The sequence below is a fragment of the Myotis myotis genome, unplaced genomic scaffold, assembly GCF_014108235.1.
Source record: "Myotis myotis isolate mMyoMyo1 unplaced genomic scaffold, mMyoMyo1.p scaffold_m19_p_15, whole genome shotgun sequence".
NCBI lineage: Eukaryota > Metazoa > Chordata > Mammalia > Chiroptera > Vespertilionidae > Myotis > Myotis myotis.
Genome location: NW_023416319.1, coordinates 18,402,025 through 18,420,262, shown reverse-complemented (window position 1 = coordinate 18,420,262; position 18,238 = coordinate 18,402,025). Strand labels below are relative to the sequence as shown.

The following is an 18,238-nucleotide window of genomic DNA, read 5'->3' as shown; positions in this document are numbered from 1 at the left end:
TACTAATCCTAGAATCAATACAATCTAAGAAACATAGGCAAGGGAAACCCAAAAATATAATCCATTCCTGTGCATATTAAATCATCCATCCATCCACCCACCCACTCATTTGCTCATTTATACCCAACATGACATAAAGGTGATGTGGTAGTAAGACCCATTCGTTATCTCTAGTTAGAACACTGACCAGGCAGGGGTCATATTCAATCTCCATCTCCTTATCCCTTTGAAGCTCTATGCTTGACAGAAGAAACAACTTTCCATTCCTCATTGGGCTGGCGGTGGGGGGGCAGTGAGGGCGGGGGGGGGGGGGTCGGGTTGCGGGAGGAGGCGGCGGTGAGAGGTGACAGGGCTTCTTCACTGGAGCCTCCAAACAAATGTTTATCGAATGGTTGTTATATGCCAGGCTCTGTTCTAGGTACTCAACAGAATTAGGCCCTGTGTAAAGTTGGAATAATTGAACTGATTTGGGTATAGGGTGGCTTACCTTGTAAGGTTCTATTAACTTAGGGTGGTTACGAATGGTTTCATAAATTTGACAAATGGAAATTTCACTGAAAATAGTAAAAACCTTTGACAAATCTATTAAAGGATGACTACCATATCTGTTTGGAATGATTTAGGAAGATAGAGAAATTACAGAAATAAGATTTGTTGTTAGCTTGAGCAGAACAGTCTATTGCAAATGAATATCATGAAATGATTACATGAAGGAATCACTGAGATCTCAGAATTGAGCAAGTTTCCTGCTGGAATCAGGGAAATCTAAAATGCCATGGGAACTCATTAATACACCATCTCGCCTAATTATGTGTTCCCAGGATATTTCCACCGTGGATGACACACTCCCCGTGTCCTTGCGCAGCTGGATTCTGTGCTTCCTGGGGATCGTGAGCACCCTGTTCATGATCTGCTTGGCCACTCCAGCCTTCATCATCATCATCATTCCTCTCGGCATAATCTATGTGTCTGTTCAGGTAGGTTTGGAAATGGCTGGGTCTCCTTTCCTCTCTACATATAAAAGCCCAGGCTCCTTCCTGAGAACCTGCTCTTTTGTCTATTGCTACTCACTCACTCCTCTCCAGCATCTTCGTCATTTACTCTTATATTGATATCCCCAGGAGCCCACAGGCCACTATCTGAAGCTGAAGTATCAGCACCAAGTAGTGTATGGGTCACAGCAGAGCTCACCTTAACTGCAGTCCCACTAGAAGCTTAACTGGGGCGTATTTATGTTTAGGTCCAAGACCACTGTGAGGTTGGCTCTGTTCCTCACCAACCTCAGATCTTTCCACCATCCTCTTCCCCTGGGCTTCTCTCATCATTCCGCTAGCCAGAGGGGAGGCTGGAGGCTTCTGTCCTATTCAGATGTAGGCTGTGGCCATCAGGGTGAAGAACATTGCTAAGAATCCTGAAACACCAATCATAAAAATATATGCACCCCTATGTTCATAGCAGCACAATAGCCAAGTGTCCATTCATAGGTGAGTGTATAAAAAAGAAGTGGTACATTTTTACCATGGAATACTATGCAGCTGTGAAAAAGAAGGATCCCTTACCCCTTAAGACAGCATGTAGGGCCCTAGCTGGTTTGGCTCAGTGAACAGAGCATCAGCCTGTGGACTGAAGGGTCCCAGGTTTGATTCCAGTCAAGGGCACATGTGCAGGTTGCGGGCTCCATCATCCCCTGTAAGGGGTGTGCAGGAGGCAGCCAATCAATGATTCTCTCTCATCATTGATGTTTCTATCTCTCTTTCCCTTTCCCTTTCTCTCTGAAATCAATAAAAATATATTTTAAAAAAAAAAAAAGACAGCATGTAGGGACCTGGAGAGCATTATGCTAAGCAAAATAAGCCAGTCACAGAAAGACAAACATCACATGATCTCACTCATATGTGGAATCTAATGGACAAAATAAACTGATGAACAAAATAGATCCAGAGACATTAAAACATGCAACAGACTGACAAATTCCAGAGGGAAGTAGATGGGTGAGAAGATATTAACCAAAGAATTTATATGTATATAGTAGAGGCCTGGTGATGAAATTTGTGCACCGGGGCAGGGGGATCCCCTCAGCCCAGCCTTCACCCTCTCCAATCTGGGACCCCTCGGGGGATGTCCGACTCCCTCTCACAATCCGGGACTGCTAGCTCCTAACCGCTCACCTGCCTGCCTGCCTGATCGCTCCTAACCCCTCTGCCTGCTTGTCTGATCGCCCCTAACCACCTCTGCCTGCCTGCCTGATCACCCCTAACTGCTCCCCTACTGGCCTGATCGCCCCTAATTGCCTCTGCCTCACCCTGCACCCGGGACCCAGGATTCCCTCCTCTGGCTGGTCGCAGGCATCTGGGACCCGTGCTTCCCTCCCTCTGGCCAGCCGCAGGTACCCAGCACCGGGCCTACCTGGTCCCCATTCCTCTCTCGTGAGCTCATTTGTGCCTGGCTGGCCCCCATTCCTCTCCCCCCCGTGTTGAGTGTCTGAGCCATTAAGACGTGACGGTGTGAGGACGTGATGACCATTTGCATATTAGCTCTTTATTATATAGGATGCATAACTCAGGGACAGACAATAGTGTAGTGAAGGCCTGGGGAGGGGGTGGGTGCGCAGTGGAGGGAGTCAGTGGGGGAAAAATAGGGGACCTCTGTAATACTTTCAACAGTAAAGATACATTTTTAAAAAGGGTGAAGAATACTGGGTCACGGTCACAAGGGAAGCGGTGCGGCATATGGGACATGATTGTGTGACTAACTCACTCATTACTTTTGGGTCCAGATATTTTATGTGGCCACTTCCCGCCAGCTGAGGCGTTTGGACTCAGTCACCAGGTCCCCACTCTACTCTTTCTTCAGTGAGACTGTGTCGGGTTTGCCTGTCATCCGTGCATTTCAGCACCAGCACCGATTTCTAAAACACAGTGAGGAGTTGATTGACACTAACCAGAAATGTGTCTATTCCTGGATTATCTCCAACAGGTGAGGCTTCCCTGGGTATTTACCCAAATGTGTGCTTTGGGGTTCTGCACGTTGGACATTAGCTGCAGGGGAACAGACATGGCCAATGATATGAAAGTCACTCTCGCCAAGCACGCCTAGTACGTAAGTAGAGACGAAAGCATGAGCTTCGCAGTCAGAGGCTGGGTCCCTGTGCCTGCTCTGCCATTTACCAGGCTAGGTGAATTGCCTCCACCTCTCTAAGGGAAGCCTCATTTTTTTTTTTCCACAATGGCTGGAACACAGCCTCTATCACAGGCGTTGGTGCAAGTCAAATGACCTCTGTGAGCATTGTGTGACCCAGGTGCTACACAAGTGTCGGGTGACCTGGGCGTTCTCTGTTTGCTTCCCTGGGAGTGAATGTGAGATTCTCCACAGGCAGGGCAACTCTCTGTAGGGTGGTGGAAAAAGAAGAAGCTGGAGAGAGGAGAGCTGGGAATTTTCAGGGAAAGCCAATGAAAAGTTCACATCCTGTGGGGTGAATTCCCGAGAAAGGTGAGCATTCTTCACTTCTCCGGCATCACTGGACCCTGGCAAAAAGTGGTAGGTCCTTGAAGGAAGATGGTTTTGTAGAGGAAGTGAAAATTCTCGAGTGCCTTCCACATTGTCTTGAGATATGAAGGGCAGGCTCGTGACCTCAGTATTAGTTGGAACATGGAGAGGTCAGGAATCTGATTGTAAAGATATTTGATTTCTTAGGTACGTTTCAAGAAGGAAACAGGCATATAGATCATTCCTATTGTATGCTCATTGTAAATATGCATCATATTTATTTGTACAATGCTAGGTTTACTGGTTCAAATTTCTTTAAATACGTTTTATTTGAAAAAGTCAATTTTTTAGAAAATATATTTTTATTGATTTCAGAGAGGACAGGAGAAGGAGAGAAAGAGAGAGAGAGAGAGAGAGAGAGAGAGAGAGAGAGAGAGAGAGAGAGAGAGATGATAAGAGAGGATTGTTGATCAGCTGCCTCCTGCATGCCCCCACTGGGGATCAGGCCCGCAGCCCAGGCATGCACCCTGACCGGGAATCAAAATGTGACCCCCTGGTTCACAGGTCAACGCTCAGCTACTGAGCCATGCCAGCTGGGCAGAAAAGTCAATTTTTATAAATTATGTCTATCTCTGTCCTATTCGGTTCTCTGCAGTTGATCATTCTATGACCAAGTCGCACCTAACCTCTCCCCACCCCACCCCCATCTTCTTCTCTACCTTTTCAAATCAGGAAATCAGACAGGATACATTGAGCCCTGCTGTGATGCTACATGTGGATTATCTCTGACATTATTTTCCTTGCCTAATCAGAAGAAATCACTTGAAACATTTGTTAAAAATGCAGGTTCCCGACCCCCATTCTAAGCCCCTTGAGTCAGAATTTCTTGGGGAAGTGTCCAAACATTTTTTTTGCATGGTTTTGTATATTTTTAACAATTGCCCCAGATGATTCTTAGGATTTGGCAAGTTTGGGAGACATTGAACCATAGGATTCCCTTAGTTTAGGAAACTCCTCTAGTATCTTTAAAATGCAACTTATTTTCTAAAATCCAACTTGAAAGACTTCAGGAACACCTGGTATAGTCAAGTCAAAGCACCTGCTAAGAACACCATTCTACCAACTTGAGCCCCCTGAGAATGTTCTAGAAACATCTATGCTGCTAGGTAAGGTAAGAAAGTGGATACCTCTCGGTAACACCCCTCTCTGGTTCTATTGTCCCACAGGTGGCTTGCAGTTCGTCTGGAGCTGGTTGGAAACCTGATTGTCTTCTTTTCATCCCTGATGATAGTTATTTTCAAAATTAACCTAAGCGGGGAAGTTGTGGGCTTTGTTCTGTCCAATGCACTCAATGTGAGTCTGAAGGTTGGGAGTTTGGTTAAATTAGTGCATTTATTCTTAAGTTGTGTCTAGAGTATGCCATGAGGTCCATGCTCTGATTCTTTTCTAGATCCAGAGGCACTGGGGAGACTGAGGTTCAAACCCTGGCTCCGTCTCTTACTAACTGTGTCACCCATGGACATGCTCTTCACGCTTTCTAAATAGGTTTCAGTGTCCTCTGAACATAAATGTTGTTGCCCTTGGGAGTTAAGAAAGCAATTTCATATGATTCAACCGAATAGTTCCTTGTCTCTTTGCTTCTTTGCTTGATTCTAGTCGAAAGAGAGAGTAACTGAGTTTCTTTTCCATAATATAGCGGTAACCAGGAAGTCTTTTGAACAAATAACTTCTATGATTGTTTTTCTTAGATTACAGAATAATTGAAGGTAATTCTAATAAAGAACAGAGAGCCCAATAAAACTATCTATTGCATCCCCAGTGTGGCTAGGGGATAAATGTTAAGATATTATTTCCTAGCACCTAAGACAGTGGTTGGCACTACAGTAAATATTCAATAAGTGAGACTCATTTAATGAGTCATTGGGCCATCTTCCATGGTATCTCTTTGAACTAATATACCAGAGGTTTTCATAGCTACCAGCACACTCTACATGGTCCTGTCTTCAGTAGAAGATAATGAGGCCCAAGGTGGTCACAGCGGGCACCCAAAAGGACCCAGTTGTTCACCAGAATGCCACTCGGTTTGTGCCACTGCTTCTTCCTCCACCCATTTCTAAGCTTAATAACCCAGGAGAGATGGGGCAAGGAATTGGAGAATTTTTGTACTGAACCAAAGCATAAGCATTCAATATCAAAAGTTTCATGTGGTTCAGCCTACACAAAGCGGTTACTCTCAGTCCCCATGACCCCGTGCTCTCCTCTCTAACCACCATTCACTCAATGGAAACACCCAGGTTTGAGTCTTTGCCTGAATGAAGCCTGCTTATGAGTAATCTGCAGATTCCCCAGCCTCTAGACTGGCCTGGATCATGACAGCCCTCTTACCGGTGGTTGGATACATCTTTGTAATGGCAGGGAGGCGCCTGGAGTTTACTCTGGTAAAGGAGGATGAGGATCCATGTGGATGTCCCACCTTGAGGGATGTGTTCTCAATGGAGCTGTTGTTAACTGAGAGCAGAGAGAAGCAGCAGCTTTTTGGAAGGCCTTTTCCTACCTTGTGTCTTTTCTTTCTTTTTTTTTTTTAAATATATTTTATTGATTTTTTACAGAGAGGAAGAGGGATAGAGAGTTAGAAACATCGATGAGAGAGAAACATCGATCAGCTGCCTCCTGCACACTCCCCACTGGGGATGTGCCCGCAACGAAGGTACATGCCCTCGACCGGAATTGAACCCGGGACCCTTGAGTCCGCAGGCCAAGGCTCTATCCACTGAGCCAAACCGGTTAGGGCTCTTTTTTTTTTTTTTTTTTTTAGCATGTTTTTATTGATTTCAGAGAGGAAGAGAGAGGGAGAGAGAGATAGAAACATCAATGATGAGAGAGAATTATCGATTGGCTGCCTCCTGCACGCCCCTCACTGGGGTTCGAGCCCGCAACCTGAACATGTGTCCTGACTGGGAATCAAACCGTGACTTCCTGATTCATAAGTCAACTCTCAACCACTGAGCCACGCTGATTGGGCCCTTGTTTCTTTTCTTATGCTTCCCCTTTTGCAGAAGGCCCACCACCCTTCCCACAAAGAACAGTAGGCTTACAGACAAGAGGGCCAAGTGTTGCCCTAACTGGTTTGGCTCAGTGGATAGAGCAACAGCCTGCGGACTGAAAGGTCCCAGGTTCAATTCCAGTCAAGGGCATGTACCTTGGTTGCGGGCATATCCCTAGTAGGGGGTGTGCAGGAGGCAGCTGATCGATGTTTCTCTCTCATCGATGTTTCTAACTCTCTATCCCTCTCCCTTCCTCTCTGTAAAAAATCAATAAAATATATTTTTTAAAAAAAGAGGGCCAAGGGTTGGTCCCACTCCACCAAAGCCAGCCCCAGTTGTAGCCCAAAGTCAGCCCAGACACCCTTTCGTGTGAGCACCACACAGTTGTCTTCCAGCCATTTGATACACTGGTCTCCATTCCTCCCCAAAGAGGTGAACATTGGTACTTTCACGCCCCTTGCTCCCTCGTAGAGCTCGGCATAATGCTGGGTGCAAAGTAGGCACTGGATTGACGTTGTGGTTTGATGAGTTACGTTGGTTTCTGAGCCTGACATGATCTTTGGTCTTCTGGTTTTTCTGTAGATCACACAAACCTTAAACTGGCTAGTGAGGATGACGTCAGAAGTCGAGACCAACATTGTGGCTGTTGAGCGAATAAATGAGTACATAAATGTGGAAAATGAGGTAAGAGGGCATGAGAGGAAGGCAAAGAAAAAGGTGTGGGTCCCTTGAGAGAGCATCTTCTCCTGGTCTAGAAGATGTGGTGTCTATAAAGGTCCTCCTAAAAGTTTCCCCTGTTCTAACTCAAATGGCCCAATTTCCTGAAACTTAGAATAGGAAATGGTTTGGGGGAAGTCAGGTCTTGGAAGGCACCACGTTGAATGGTGGCTTCACTCTGGAGGCCCACCCAGCAAACCTGTGGGATAGGGTTTCTTTGATTGAATACGGTAGGAACCTCTGGAAGTCCCAGTCTAGTTCAGTCTATTGAATGCAGATGCCCCCGGGTGGCTAGGACACGGCTACCTTTCTACTGCTCTGCGACTTGAGTCCCACGGGCGCTGTTCAGCGAGCTGGCTCCATGTAAGGCGCTTCTCCTCCTGTCTCCCCGCCAGGCACCCTGGGTGACTGAGAAGAGGCCCCCAGCAGGTTGGCCGAGCAAAGGGGAGATTCAGTTTAACAACTACCAAGTACGGTACCGGCCTGAGCTGGATCTGGTGCTGAAAGGGATCACTTGTGACATCAGGAGCCAGGAGAAGGTAGGTGGGGCTGAAGAAAGGCCTAGATGTGAGTCCTTGTGATGCAAGGACTGTTGGACACAGAGGTGGTGACCGCCCTGGCTCTGGGCTGTCATCATTTGGTGGAGTGACAGGATGGGGCACTTTCTCCTGGGGAAATGTAAGGACACAGTGCCACCACCAGAGGGCAGGATATCCACATGGGATCAATTAGACTTACTGGGCTATAAGGGCTTTCTGCTCAGTCCTGCCCTGAGGAGGGCTCATTTCCTGAAAGGGCTGGGGCAGGCAGAGGAGGTCAGGAAACACGTGGCTTGGGGGAAGAACTGGTAAGAACCACAGTGTGGAGGTTCTCCCTGTAGAGATAACAGCCTAGTTCTCCTTCCGGTTGGCAAAGTCCTGCACCCTTGTTGGGTGTCCTTGTTCCCTGAGGACTTGGGGTCTGATGTAGGGCCAGAAAATACCTGGGGACGAATGCTGAGGTCCAGGTCAGGGCCTGGTTCTCAGCTGATGGCAGGCCCAGTCCTTCCAATAGGAATTGTAGTACAGCTGCTGATGTGTCCATTTCCAACAATCACTGTGGTTCTCAGCAAGCACGTTTAGGAGGTGGGATGGAACAGCCCTCTTCTCCTCCTCTCTCCACCCGCCCCAGGCTAAATGTTTATCCACCATGAATTATATGGTGAACTAACTGCAAAGGATCTCTTTACAGATTGGTGTGGTGGGCAGGACCGGAGCTGGGAAGTCGTCCCTGACAAACAGCCTCTTCAGAATCCTAGAGGCTTCCGGTGGCCAGATCATCATTGATGGGGTAGATATTGCTTCCATTGGGCTCCACGACCTCAGAGAGAAACTGACCATCATCCCCCAGGTGAGCTCTAGAACTTACTCTGCCCCACTTGGGGGGGCGGGGGGAACAGGTACAGGAAACGTGTGCTTCAGAGAGGGAGGGAGGGAAGAGAGAGAGACACATCAACAATGAGAGAGAATCATTGATTGGCTACCTCCTGCACGCCCCCTGCTGGAGATCCAGCCCACAACCTGGGCATGTGCCCTGGTCTGGAATTGAACCGTGACCTTCTGGTTCATAGGACGACAGTCAACCACTGAGCCACACGACCTGGCTGTGCATCTTCTTCTTGATGTAGATTCAATTAGCAGTGCCATTTCTGCAGTCTACCCGGGGCCTCTGAGCTAGTTCCCGAAGACACACTGTTTCCAGAACTTAACAAAAATAAGTTCTGCGTGTTTTTGCTAATATGCTTGTGTGGCTGCCGGTATCCAGTCAGTAGGTGGCAGCAACACAACAGGAGTCAAAGAAAGCAGATGATTATTTAGCTTTTCTATAGCCCATCACGGTTTGCAAGACCCTTTGCAATCAGCATTAGCAGTTTTGCCACTGAAGCTTGAAACCATTAAGCTTTATATTCCCCATTTGATATGGTTAGCAGACAGGGGAGGGAGTTTGCTGCAGATTTCTGTCAGCAAGCCCACACTCGGTGCATCAGCAAGAAACGCTTCCCGCGGGCTTCCTCTCTGGACCCCACCAGAAAGGACTGCCCTGGGGGCCTCTGGGTGGTGTGTGGGTCCTCATTAGAGCTGGGTCCTCTGCTCACTCAGCCAGGCTTCGGGGGTGGGTTTGGTGTGTCTGGTGTTTGCTCAGTTTCATGCACTCTCTCCTCCAGCCTCTCCAAAGGCCTCATAAATTCTTCCCCCGGGACTGTGCCGCCCTCGATCCCTCCCCCTCCATACCATGAGTCTTTATTTGGGAGTGTGGGAGGTTCTTTTTACTTTTTAAAGAGGTGCTGAGGCAATTTTGGAAATTCATAAGTGCATCTCAGAATGAAAAGCAAAACAACAAAAAACAAACGAAGGATTCCTCCTACTCCTGTGCTTAGCTCCCCGCTGGCAGCCACTCTCAACCTTCAGTGGGAAACCTTACAAAAGCCTGGCCACGAACCAGCTTTCCCTCCCAGGCCCGTCCTATCCTATCCGCTTTCTCCTGGCCACAAGGACGGCTAGTCCTTTCCTGTCATTTGCCCCAGCAGCCCCTTCATCCCTTGTCTTGCAGGATCCCGTCCTGTTCTCTGGAAGCCTGAGGGTGAATCTAGACCCTTTCAACAGCTACTCAGATGAGGAGGTTTGGAAGGCCCTGGAGCTGGTTCACCTCAAATCCTTTGTGGCCAACCTGCAACTTGGCCTGTCCCACGAGCTGACAGAGGCTGGTGACAACCTAAGGTAATGTTTCCTAACCCACTTCCCGCAGGCACCGAGAGGAGTCAGGGGAAGGACTCCGTTGTTCCTTGAGCCAGAGGTGCCTGGCATCCTGGATGGGCACTCTCCAGGTCTAGTTCCGAATGCTTAAAGCGAACCGGCTGTGAAAATGACGTGAGAGAATAGGTGTGGAACTCGTGAAAACCTTGGTTAGAATGTGTGCCCTCACGAGACATTTCACAAAGTGAGCCTACAGGTCCCCGTGGGGGAGGGTTTGCTCTCAGCTGCTCACTGCAATCAGGATGGAAACGGTCCTGACGCCTGGTCCAACCCAGGAAGTCTGATTTCATGGTATGAGGTGTAGACTGGACGTGGGAGTTCCAAAGGCTCCCCGGGGGTTGCTGTGGGCCTCCCAGTTTGAGCAGCACTGGTCGAAAGGCATGCGGATGACGGGGACTGGTATCCGCAGAGTTTGGGGGGCACCTGAAACACCTTAAACCAGCAGAGAGACTCCCAGCTTCCCCGTTCTCCTCACCTCTCCAGAGATTGTCTGTATATGTTGACACTTCATACTTCTGGCCTTCACTATGTCTTTAAGAAGCTGTCCTGGCATTTTCCCTGTGAAAGTTGGGTCCCCCCCCCCCCCCACACACACACACACACTGAAGGCCAGCCCTCAGCCACAGCCCGCTGCTCAGAGGTACGCCTTGCTGCAGTCCCAGGTGCCTTCAGAATGCTGGGATGGGCATGGACCATTAACAGGTGTAGCTCATAAGAGAAGGGGTGCTCAGTAACTCGATTAGTGCATCAGCAACTCTGGCTTCACCTGTGAACTTGTTAGAAAAGCAGGCTGTTGACCTGAGTCTGCATTTTAGTAAGATCCCCAGCTGATTTTTTGTGTATATTACAGTTTGAGAAACAATGACTAGAGCATTGATTTTTAACACGTTTTATTGAATTTTAGAGAGAGAAGATGGGAGAGGGAGAGAGAGAAACATCAATGTGAGAAGCATCAATCGGCTGCCTCCTGCACGCCCCCTACTGGGGATAGAGCCTGCAACCTGGGCACGTGCCCTGACTGGCAATTCAACCAGTAACCTTTCGGTACACGGGATGATGCCCAAGCAATCGAGCCACACTGGCCAGGGCAAGGGCATTAATTCTTTTTGTTGTTAATCCTCACCTGAGGATATTTTTCCATTGATTTTTTTTTTTTTTTTGAGAGAGAGAGAGAGAGAGAGAGAGAGAGAGAGAGAGAGAGAAAGGGAGGAGGAGAGACAGAGAGCATCGATGTGAGAGAGACATGTCGATTGGTTGCCTCCCTCCTGTGCCCAGACCCGGGCTGGGGATCCAGCCTGCAACTGTGGCACATGCCCTTGGCCAGAATCAAACCCAGGACCTTTCAGTCCACAGGCTGATGGTCTGTCCATGGAACCAAACTGGCTAGGCCCGGGCAAGAGCATTGATTCTTAACCATGATGCAGACTAGAATCACTTAGTAATCTTTAAAAAAATAAAAAGCCCTAACTGGTTTGGTTCAGTGGATAGAGTGTCAGCCCTTGGACTTAAGAGTCCTGGGTTCGATTCCGATCTAGGGCATGTACCTTGGTTGCAGGCTAGATCCCCAGTAGGGAGCTTGCAGATGGCAGCTGATCGATGTTTCTCTCTCATTGACGTTTCTAACTCTCTATCCTTCTCCCTTCCTCTCTGTAAAAATCAATAAAAAATATACTAAAAAAAAATCTCAGTGCCTAGACTGCAGCCCAGACCAGCTGAATCAGGGGCCCAGGTGACACTTGTAAGCTTTGATGTAGAAGGCATCGTGTTTGCTTGTCCTCAGCAACAGAGAGAGGCACTAGCAGGATTTAAGTGGTCCTTTAGGCCTGTGAAATAAGCCATTCAAACATTCAGTCAGCAAATATACACTGAGCAGCTAGTACATGCAAGCACTGCAGACACAGAGGAAGATGACACAGACACACCCCTGGCCTCCTAGTGCTTAGAGCTTCATGGAGAAGACAGGCCTGTCTGCGTAAAGGCCAGGCAGTGAATGCTGCAGACACTGCAGACACGTGGGGCCATGTGGGACCCTCTGGCAGGGTGGGGAGGGGTGAGCTTGATACTTTCGGTTTTTAAGAACCATCCTTCTCTGTCCAGGCTGGGGGACACTTAAATAACATTCCCAGTGCCTAGATTTCAGACCTGGTTGGGAGGTGTTGAAACTAAATTCCTTTGATGAGTGATCAGAGATCGGAGATCCATCAGCTTGGAGAGAGAGACCTGCGGAGCCAAAGTGGTGCCTGGGCCTGTGACGGGAAGCCCAGCTGTACCAGGCGGGGGTTTGGTACAAGTTAAGGAAATTGCAGTTGCCTCCGTTTTTACAGAAAAAAACTGAAAGTTCATCTTGGGTGACTTCTCATCTCCTGCAGGAAATTTTCTCCGAGAATTGCAGAGCTTTTAGTCTAGCCACCCTCTGCTTAATATGCTCCCTAATGGCCACAGCAGGAAAGAGCAATTAGCGAACTACTGAATATTTCCTCCACACCATTTCCCAAAGCTGCTTTATGCGACTAAGAGGTCCAGTCTTCATTACCGGCTCTTCGCAAATTAAAGCGATTTGCATTTTACAAGCATATTCGAGTTCCACATACATTGCATCTCACACCAAGACATCATGTTCATTAGAGAGTTACGTCTCTAATCAAGGCAGAGGGCCTTGAACAAATAATTAGCTTTGAGACTAGAATTACACATTAAAATAACGAATGGATTTGCTAAGGCCACTGAGAAATGCCACTGGGGCATTCTGGCGAGATGTCACCTTATCTACTAGTAAATGGCGTCAGGTCCAACACTGCTGAAATGAACTTGGGGCATCCACCTCTTTTTTTGGAATTGTTGTTGGTGTACTGGGACATCCCGATAGCCAAATGCAAAGCACTATTCCTGGGCTAGTATTTCCCAAACTTGTCAAACATGGAATCACCTGGGGTGCTTATTAAAAATACACGTTCCCTGGCTCCTCCCCATTCTGATTGAGAGGTGTGGGGCCCACAAACGTGACATTTTAATTAAGTACGTGTGGTGGGCCTTCTAATTGATTGGCGAAGTTTGGCTGAGGCATCCTGGGGGGAGTTAGGAGTGTGGCTTTGCAAAGTCTGATCGGCCCCCACATCCCTTCCCAGGTTAGTCCTTGGTCCTTGGGCTAATGCTTGATTTCTACCATTGGCTGCAGCATTGGGCAGAAGCAGCTACTGTGCCTGGCCCGGGCTCTGCTTCGGAAATCCAAGATTCTGATCATGGATGAGGCCACCGCTGCAGTAGATCTAGAGACAGATCAGCTCATCCAGATAACCATCCGAAAGGAGTTCTCCCACTGCACGGCCATCACCATCGCCCACAGGCTGCACACCATCATGGACAGCGACAAGTGAGTGTGTGTGGGGGGGAAGGCGAGGGCAGAGTTTGATAGACCCGGCTTAACCCTTTGTCAACAGTAATAGCATCAGCCCAGCTGGTGTGGCGCAGTGGTTGAGCATTGACCTAGGAACCAGGAGGTCACACTTCGATTCCCCGTCAGGGCACATACTCGGGTTGCTGGCTCAATCCCCTGTGTGGGTCCTGCTGGAGGCAGCCAATCAATGATACTCTCCCATCATTGATGTTTCTATGTCTCTCTCCCTTCCTCTGTAAAATCAATAAAAAAAGAAAATAAATAAAATATATATATATATATATATATATATATATATATATATATATTTAAAGTAATAACATCAGCCGTGAGATTTCTTACAGCAGAAGGATTAACTACCATCATTTTATTGATGAAGAAACAGAGGCTGAGAGATTTCAAGTAATTTGCCCAAAATTATACATCAAGCTAATGAAAAAGCCAACAGGGTTAAGGAAAGTGCCTTGAGGAAAAATGGAAAACTGTGTACAACCATAACCGAGTACAGGGAGGTGGAGGTTCAGGCCATGAGTGGCAGACACTGACCACAGACCTTCCGACTGAAGGTCTCAGTGGCTACCCCTGTAAACAGCTTTCTGTTCCTCTGACGGCGACATTCAAAACGGGATAATGTCAGTCCTCTTAGACAGTGGGCAGGACAGGCTTCCTTAAACAGTGTGTGTCTTTTTTTAAAAAAAGCGGATGTACATGGACTCAGACTAAGCATATCCTTCCAGTTCAGCATACGTATGGAATTCATCCGTGTTGCTGCAGATGCTGGGGTCCCTTCGCCCACTCTGCTTTGTAGCCTGGTCTGAATGATTTTACCGTGACTTAGTGCTGGTTGTTCTTACCAACGCCAAGATTTGAGATGCTGCTTCCTAAGGCTTGCCTTTCCTTCTTTGTTTCAGGGTAATGGTCCTAGACAACGGGAAGATTGTCGAGTTTGGCAGCCCTGAAGAGCTGCTGGCAAAACCTGGCCCCTTTTATTTTATGGCCAAAGAAGCTGGCATTGAGAATGCGAACAGCACCGCCCTCTGACAGCAGGTCCCGTGGCTTAGAGAAGGACTAGAAGGATCATTCCTTATTTAATTTTATTTTGGGGAACTGTACCACACATTGAGGAGTGTGTATAAAATGTACATTTTAAAGAAGGATCAGAAGTGCATACCCGTGTCCCCACTCCCCAGGTTAAGGAAATGAGTATCACCAGCTACATCAGAATCCTCCGATGGCCCCTTTGCTAGCCTGCTGCCTACCCCAGAGATACCACTATCCTGAATTTCATAATAATTATCCCCTCGTTTTCCATTTTAGTTTTATCACTTTGTATGTATCTTTAAACAATGTGTATGTACCTTTTAAGAAACATATACAACTTCTAAGAAACGTATGCAAATGGCCTGACTCATACCGCCTGCATTCTTCTATGACTTTTCTTCAATATCACTTTTGAGAGTTAGCCACATTGATGCCCATCGTGGGGTTAGTTTGCTCTCACTGCCACAGTTTATCCATTTTAATGTTCGTCAGCAGTAGGGTTATTTCTAGGGTGGTGGTTGTTGTTTTTTTCCCGTGATGAATGCTACTATTATAAACATTCTGATATATAATTCCTGACATATATGTGCAAGACTCTTTAGGGTATAATGTAGGAATGGGGAGCATACACGTTTACATGCATATATTAGGTAACTAGAGGCCCAGTGCACAAAATTTGTTAAGGGGGGGTGGTCCCTTCAGCCCAGTCTGCACCCTGTCTAATCCGGGACCCCTCAGGGGATGTCCGACTGCTGGTTTAGGAAATAAATTGGCAGTCAGACATTCCTCTCACAATCCGGGACCACTGGCTCCTAACTGCTCATCTGCCTGCCTGCCTGCCTGATTGCCCCTAACTGCCTCCCCTGCCAGCCTGATCACCCCTAACCATCTCTGCCTGCTGGCCTGATTGCCCCCAACTGCCCCCCCCCCCACTGGCCCGGCCACCCTCAACTGCCCCCTGTGCCGGCCTGGTTGCCCCCAACCACCTCCCCCCCCCCCCGCCAGCCTGGTCACCCCCAACTGCCCCCCTCTGCTGGCCTGATCACCCTCAACTGCCCCCCCCATCAGCCTGGTAGCCCCCAACTATCCCCCCCCACCGACCTGGTCATCCCCAATTGCCCCCTTTGCTGGCCTGGTTGCCCCCAACTGGCCCCCCTGCCAGCTTGGTCACCCCACACAGCCTGCTGTTCAGTCATTTGGTCACCCCTCACTAACCCCCCTGCCATCCTGGTTGCCCCATGCAGCCTGCTGTTCAGTCGTTTGCGTGTCCCTCACTAACCCCCCTGCCGGCCTTGTTGCCCCACGCAGCCTTCCAGCCTGCTATTCGGCCGTTACTGTTACTGTGACGGCGTCCTGGACAATTTGCATATTCCTCTATTATTAGTATAGATGCCAAACTGGCAATGCCAATTTAAAACCTTTTGTCAACCTGATGAGAATGAATTGGTACCTCGGTGAGGTTTTAATTCATATTTCCCTGGTTAATACTGAGGTGTCGGTGTGAGGTCTCTGCTGGTTCTCATCCATGGCGCTTTATTTCCTTGTGTGCCTTGTGAATTTTTACAATGAGCTGCTCACTCTCTCGCATTTTATCTGTGGACATCCTCTGAGGCCTGAGCTGTCACCTGGGAGCATTTCCCAGAACTTCTCCGAATGAAATTCTCCCCTGAGGAGCCTCGAACTCTGCCGTCTGTGTGACTTCAGATCACCATCCCGTGCAGGAGCCAGCTGTGGTTCACACGTTTCCAAGGGCAGCTCCTCCCCTGGACCTTCATGGTGGGGTTTATTCCCATCACGCTTACTTTTCCCTTTTCCAATCACGGCAGCCACCAGGCCTTCCCAGTTTTATTTCTCTATCCCCATCACTTCCATCATCATTCAGGTTCTCTTTGCATCTAACCTGCACTGATGGCATAGGTATCCCTACTTCCTGTATTGTTTTTCTCAAACATAATCCACCCATGGCTACCAGTGGTCCAACATGCAAAACTGACCCCTTCATTCAACGGCAATCCAGAGTAAAATTAAAATTCCTTATTATGCTACAATGAAGCTCCCTAACATCTGATCCAATCTCATTTCTTCTAACTCTCATTTCTCACATTAAGCTCCAGCAACATTAAAATGGCTTTATTTTCACACACACACACACACACACACACACACACACACACACACACACCTTTAACAAAACTTATTTCAGAGAGGAAGGGAGAGGGAGAGATAGAAACACCAATCCTGAGAGAGAATCATTGACTGGCTGCCACCTGCACGCACCATACTGGGGTTCAAGCCCACAACCCGGGCCCTGGCTGGGAATCAAACCATGACCCTCCTGGTCCATAGGTTGATGCTCAACCACTGAGCCACGCTGGCAGGGCCACACACTCATCTTTTGATTCTAGCTTTCTGGTTATCTATCCCTTCTGCTTGGAATACCCTGGTTACCTTTAATTAAGACTCAACTAAGAGGTCATCTTCTCCAAAGAGCCTTCCCTGACTCCCTCCTCTTACACCTCCAAGCCAGCGTCAGTGCTGTAGCAGATTTTCAATCTTTACGGCAGTTCAGCATCTGAACCTCAGTTCTATGCTTGGGAACTTCCCCAACTAAAGATTCTTGGTGGGAGATCAGGGTGCAACCATGTGACTAGGTTCCATTAGTCAGATATGCCAGTGCCAAATTTTGATTCAGATGCTGGTGACACGAGGCAGGGAAATCTCTTCTGGGAAAGATGACGGCAGTTGTGACAGTCCGAGCTGTTGTCCAGCGGTGGCAGGTGGTGGTTCCAGCAGCAGGGCCCAGTGATACTGTAGTGGATGCTGAGCATCACAGCTGGATGTCTTACTCTCCCAGAATCAGTGAGCTACCTGCAATCATTTGAAAACATCCTTTCTGCTTAAGTTCCCCAGCTAACTTGCTATTACTGTATTTGTTACTTTGTCTGATAATTCTCTGCTTGGGTCTCCCTCACTAAGCTGTGAGCCTCTTTGTGGAGTGGAGAGCGGCTACAGTGTTTGGACGGGTTCCTGCCTTGGACTCATGAGAGGGCACAGTCCTCTCATTGCCACGTGCAAGTTCCAGCTTGGAAGGGAAAGCCCTCCCAGCACAATTAGAGTCAACAGCTATAGTTGTAAGCTTGAACCTATGGTCCAAACACGTGGCCCCACGTGCCTGAGTGAGGTGGGCTTGATAGAGTTCAGGTGCATGTAATTGAGTAGGATTGAAACCCACAAGAATGTTGTAAACATCTTGCTCAAGCCCTTACTTCGCCTCATGGAATCTGCTATAAAATAAAGACACGGCTTGTAGTCTGTGGCGCTGTCGCTAGTTCTCCATCAGAGAGGACAGCGTCCCACCCAGTCCCAGCTTTCATTCTCTTGCCTGTCTTTTCTCAATCCTTCACCACCCCCTCTCAAGGTCACCGAACCTGGCTGCACCGCACATAAGGCGCCCTGGGGCCGAGTATGCCATGGCCGTGCGGGCTCGCCACACTCTTGAAAGTAGGAATATTTTCTTACTCGTTTTTTCTACCTTCAGTGGCTTGAATATAGCAAGTACACACATATTTTTGAATGTTCAAAAAGGTCTTTTTAAAATTCAGTGGGAAAAATGTATGCCAAAAATGCAGCAATAGAGTTGAACAAAATAAAGTAGCTTCACAGTGACACATTGGTACAAACAGGGAGAATAAATGTGCCAATCAGACCTCAATTTTTTTTTTTTTTTGCAGGTTAGATTCATATAAGTGCCTTTTGAACTACCC

The 18,238-nt window shown here is 48.0% G+C and overlaps 1 protein-coding gene across 2 annotated transcripts in view; it reads left to right on the top strand.

Moving 5' to 3' along the window:
* ABCC2 (ATP binding cassette subfamily C member 2) overlaps positions 1-14,840 on the top strand; it is a 63,631-nt gene extending 48,791 nt beyond the window's left edge. For both annotated transcript variants that reach the window (XM_036336370.1, XM_036336371.1), the window contains 9 exons: positions 822-977; positions 2,777-2,976; positions 4,713-4,839; positions 7,113-7,214; positions 7,643-7,786; positions 8,478-8,636; positions 9,837-10,003; positions 13,215-13,409; positions 14,345-14,840. In XM_036336370.1, coding sequence (XP_036192263.1) covers positions 822-977; positions 2,777-2,976; positions 4,713-4,839; positions 7,113-7,214; positions 7,643-7,786; positions 8,478-8,636; positions 9,837-10,003; positions 13,215-13,409; positions 14,345-14,474 — 1,380 coding nt within the window. In that variant the 3' untranslated portion in view covers positions 14,475-14,840. The remainder of the gene's footprint in view (positions 1-821; positions 978-2,776; positions 2,977-4,712; positions 4,840-7,112; positions 7,215-7,642; positions 7,787-8,477; positions 8,637-9,836; positions 10,004-13,214; positions 13,410-14,344) is intronic.
* Positions 14,841-18,238: the final 3,398 nt, after the last annotated feature.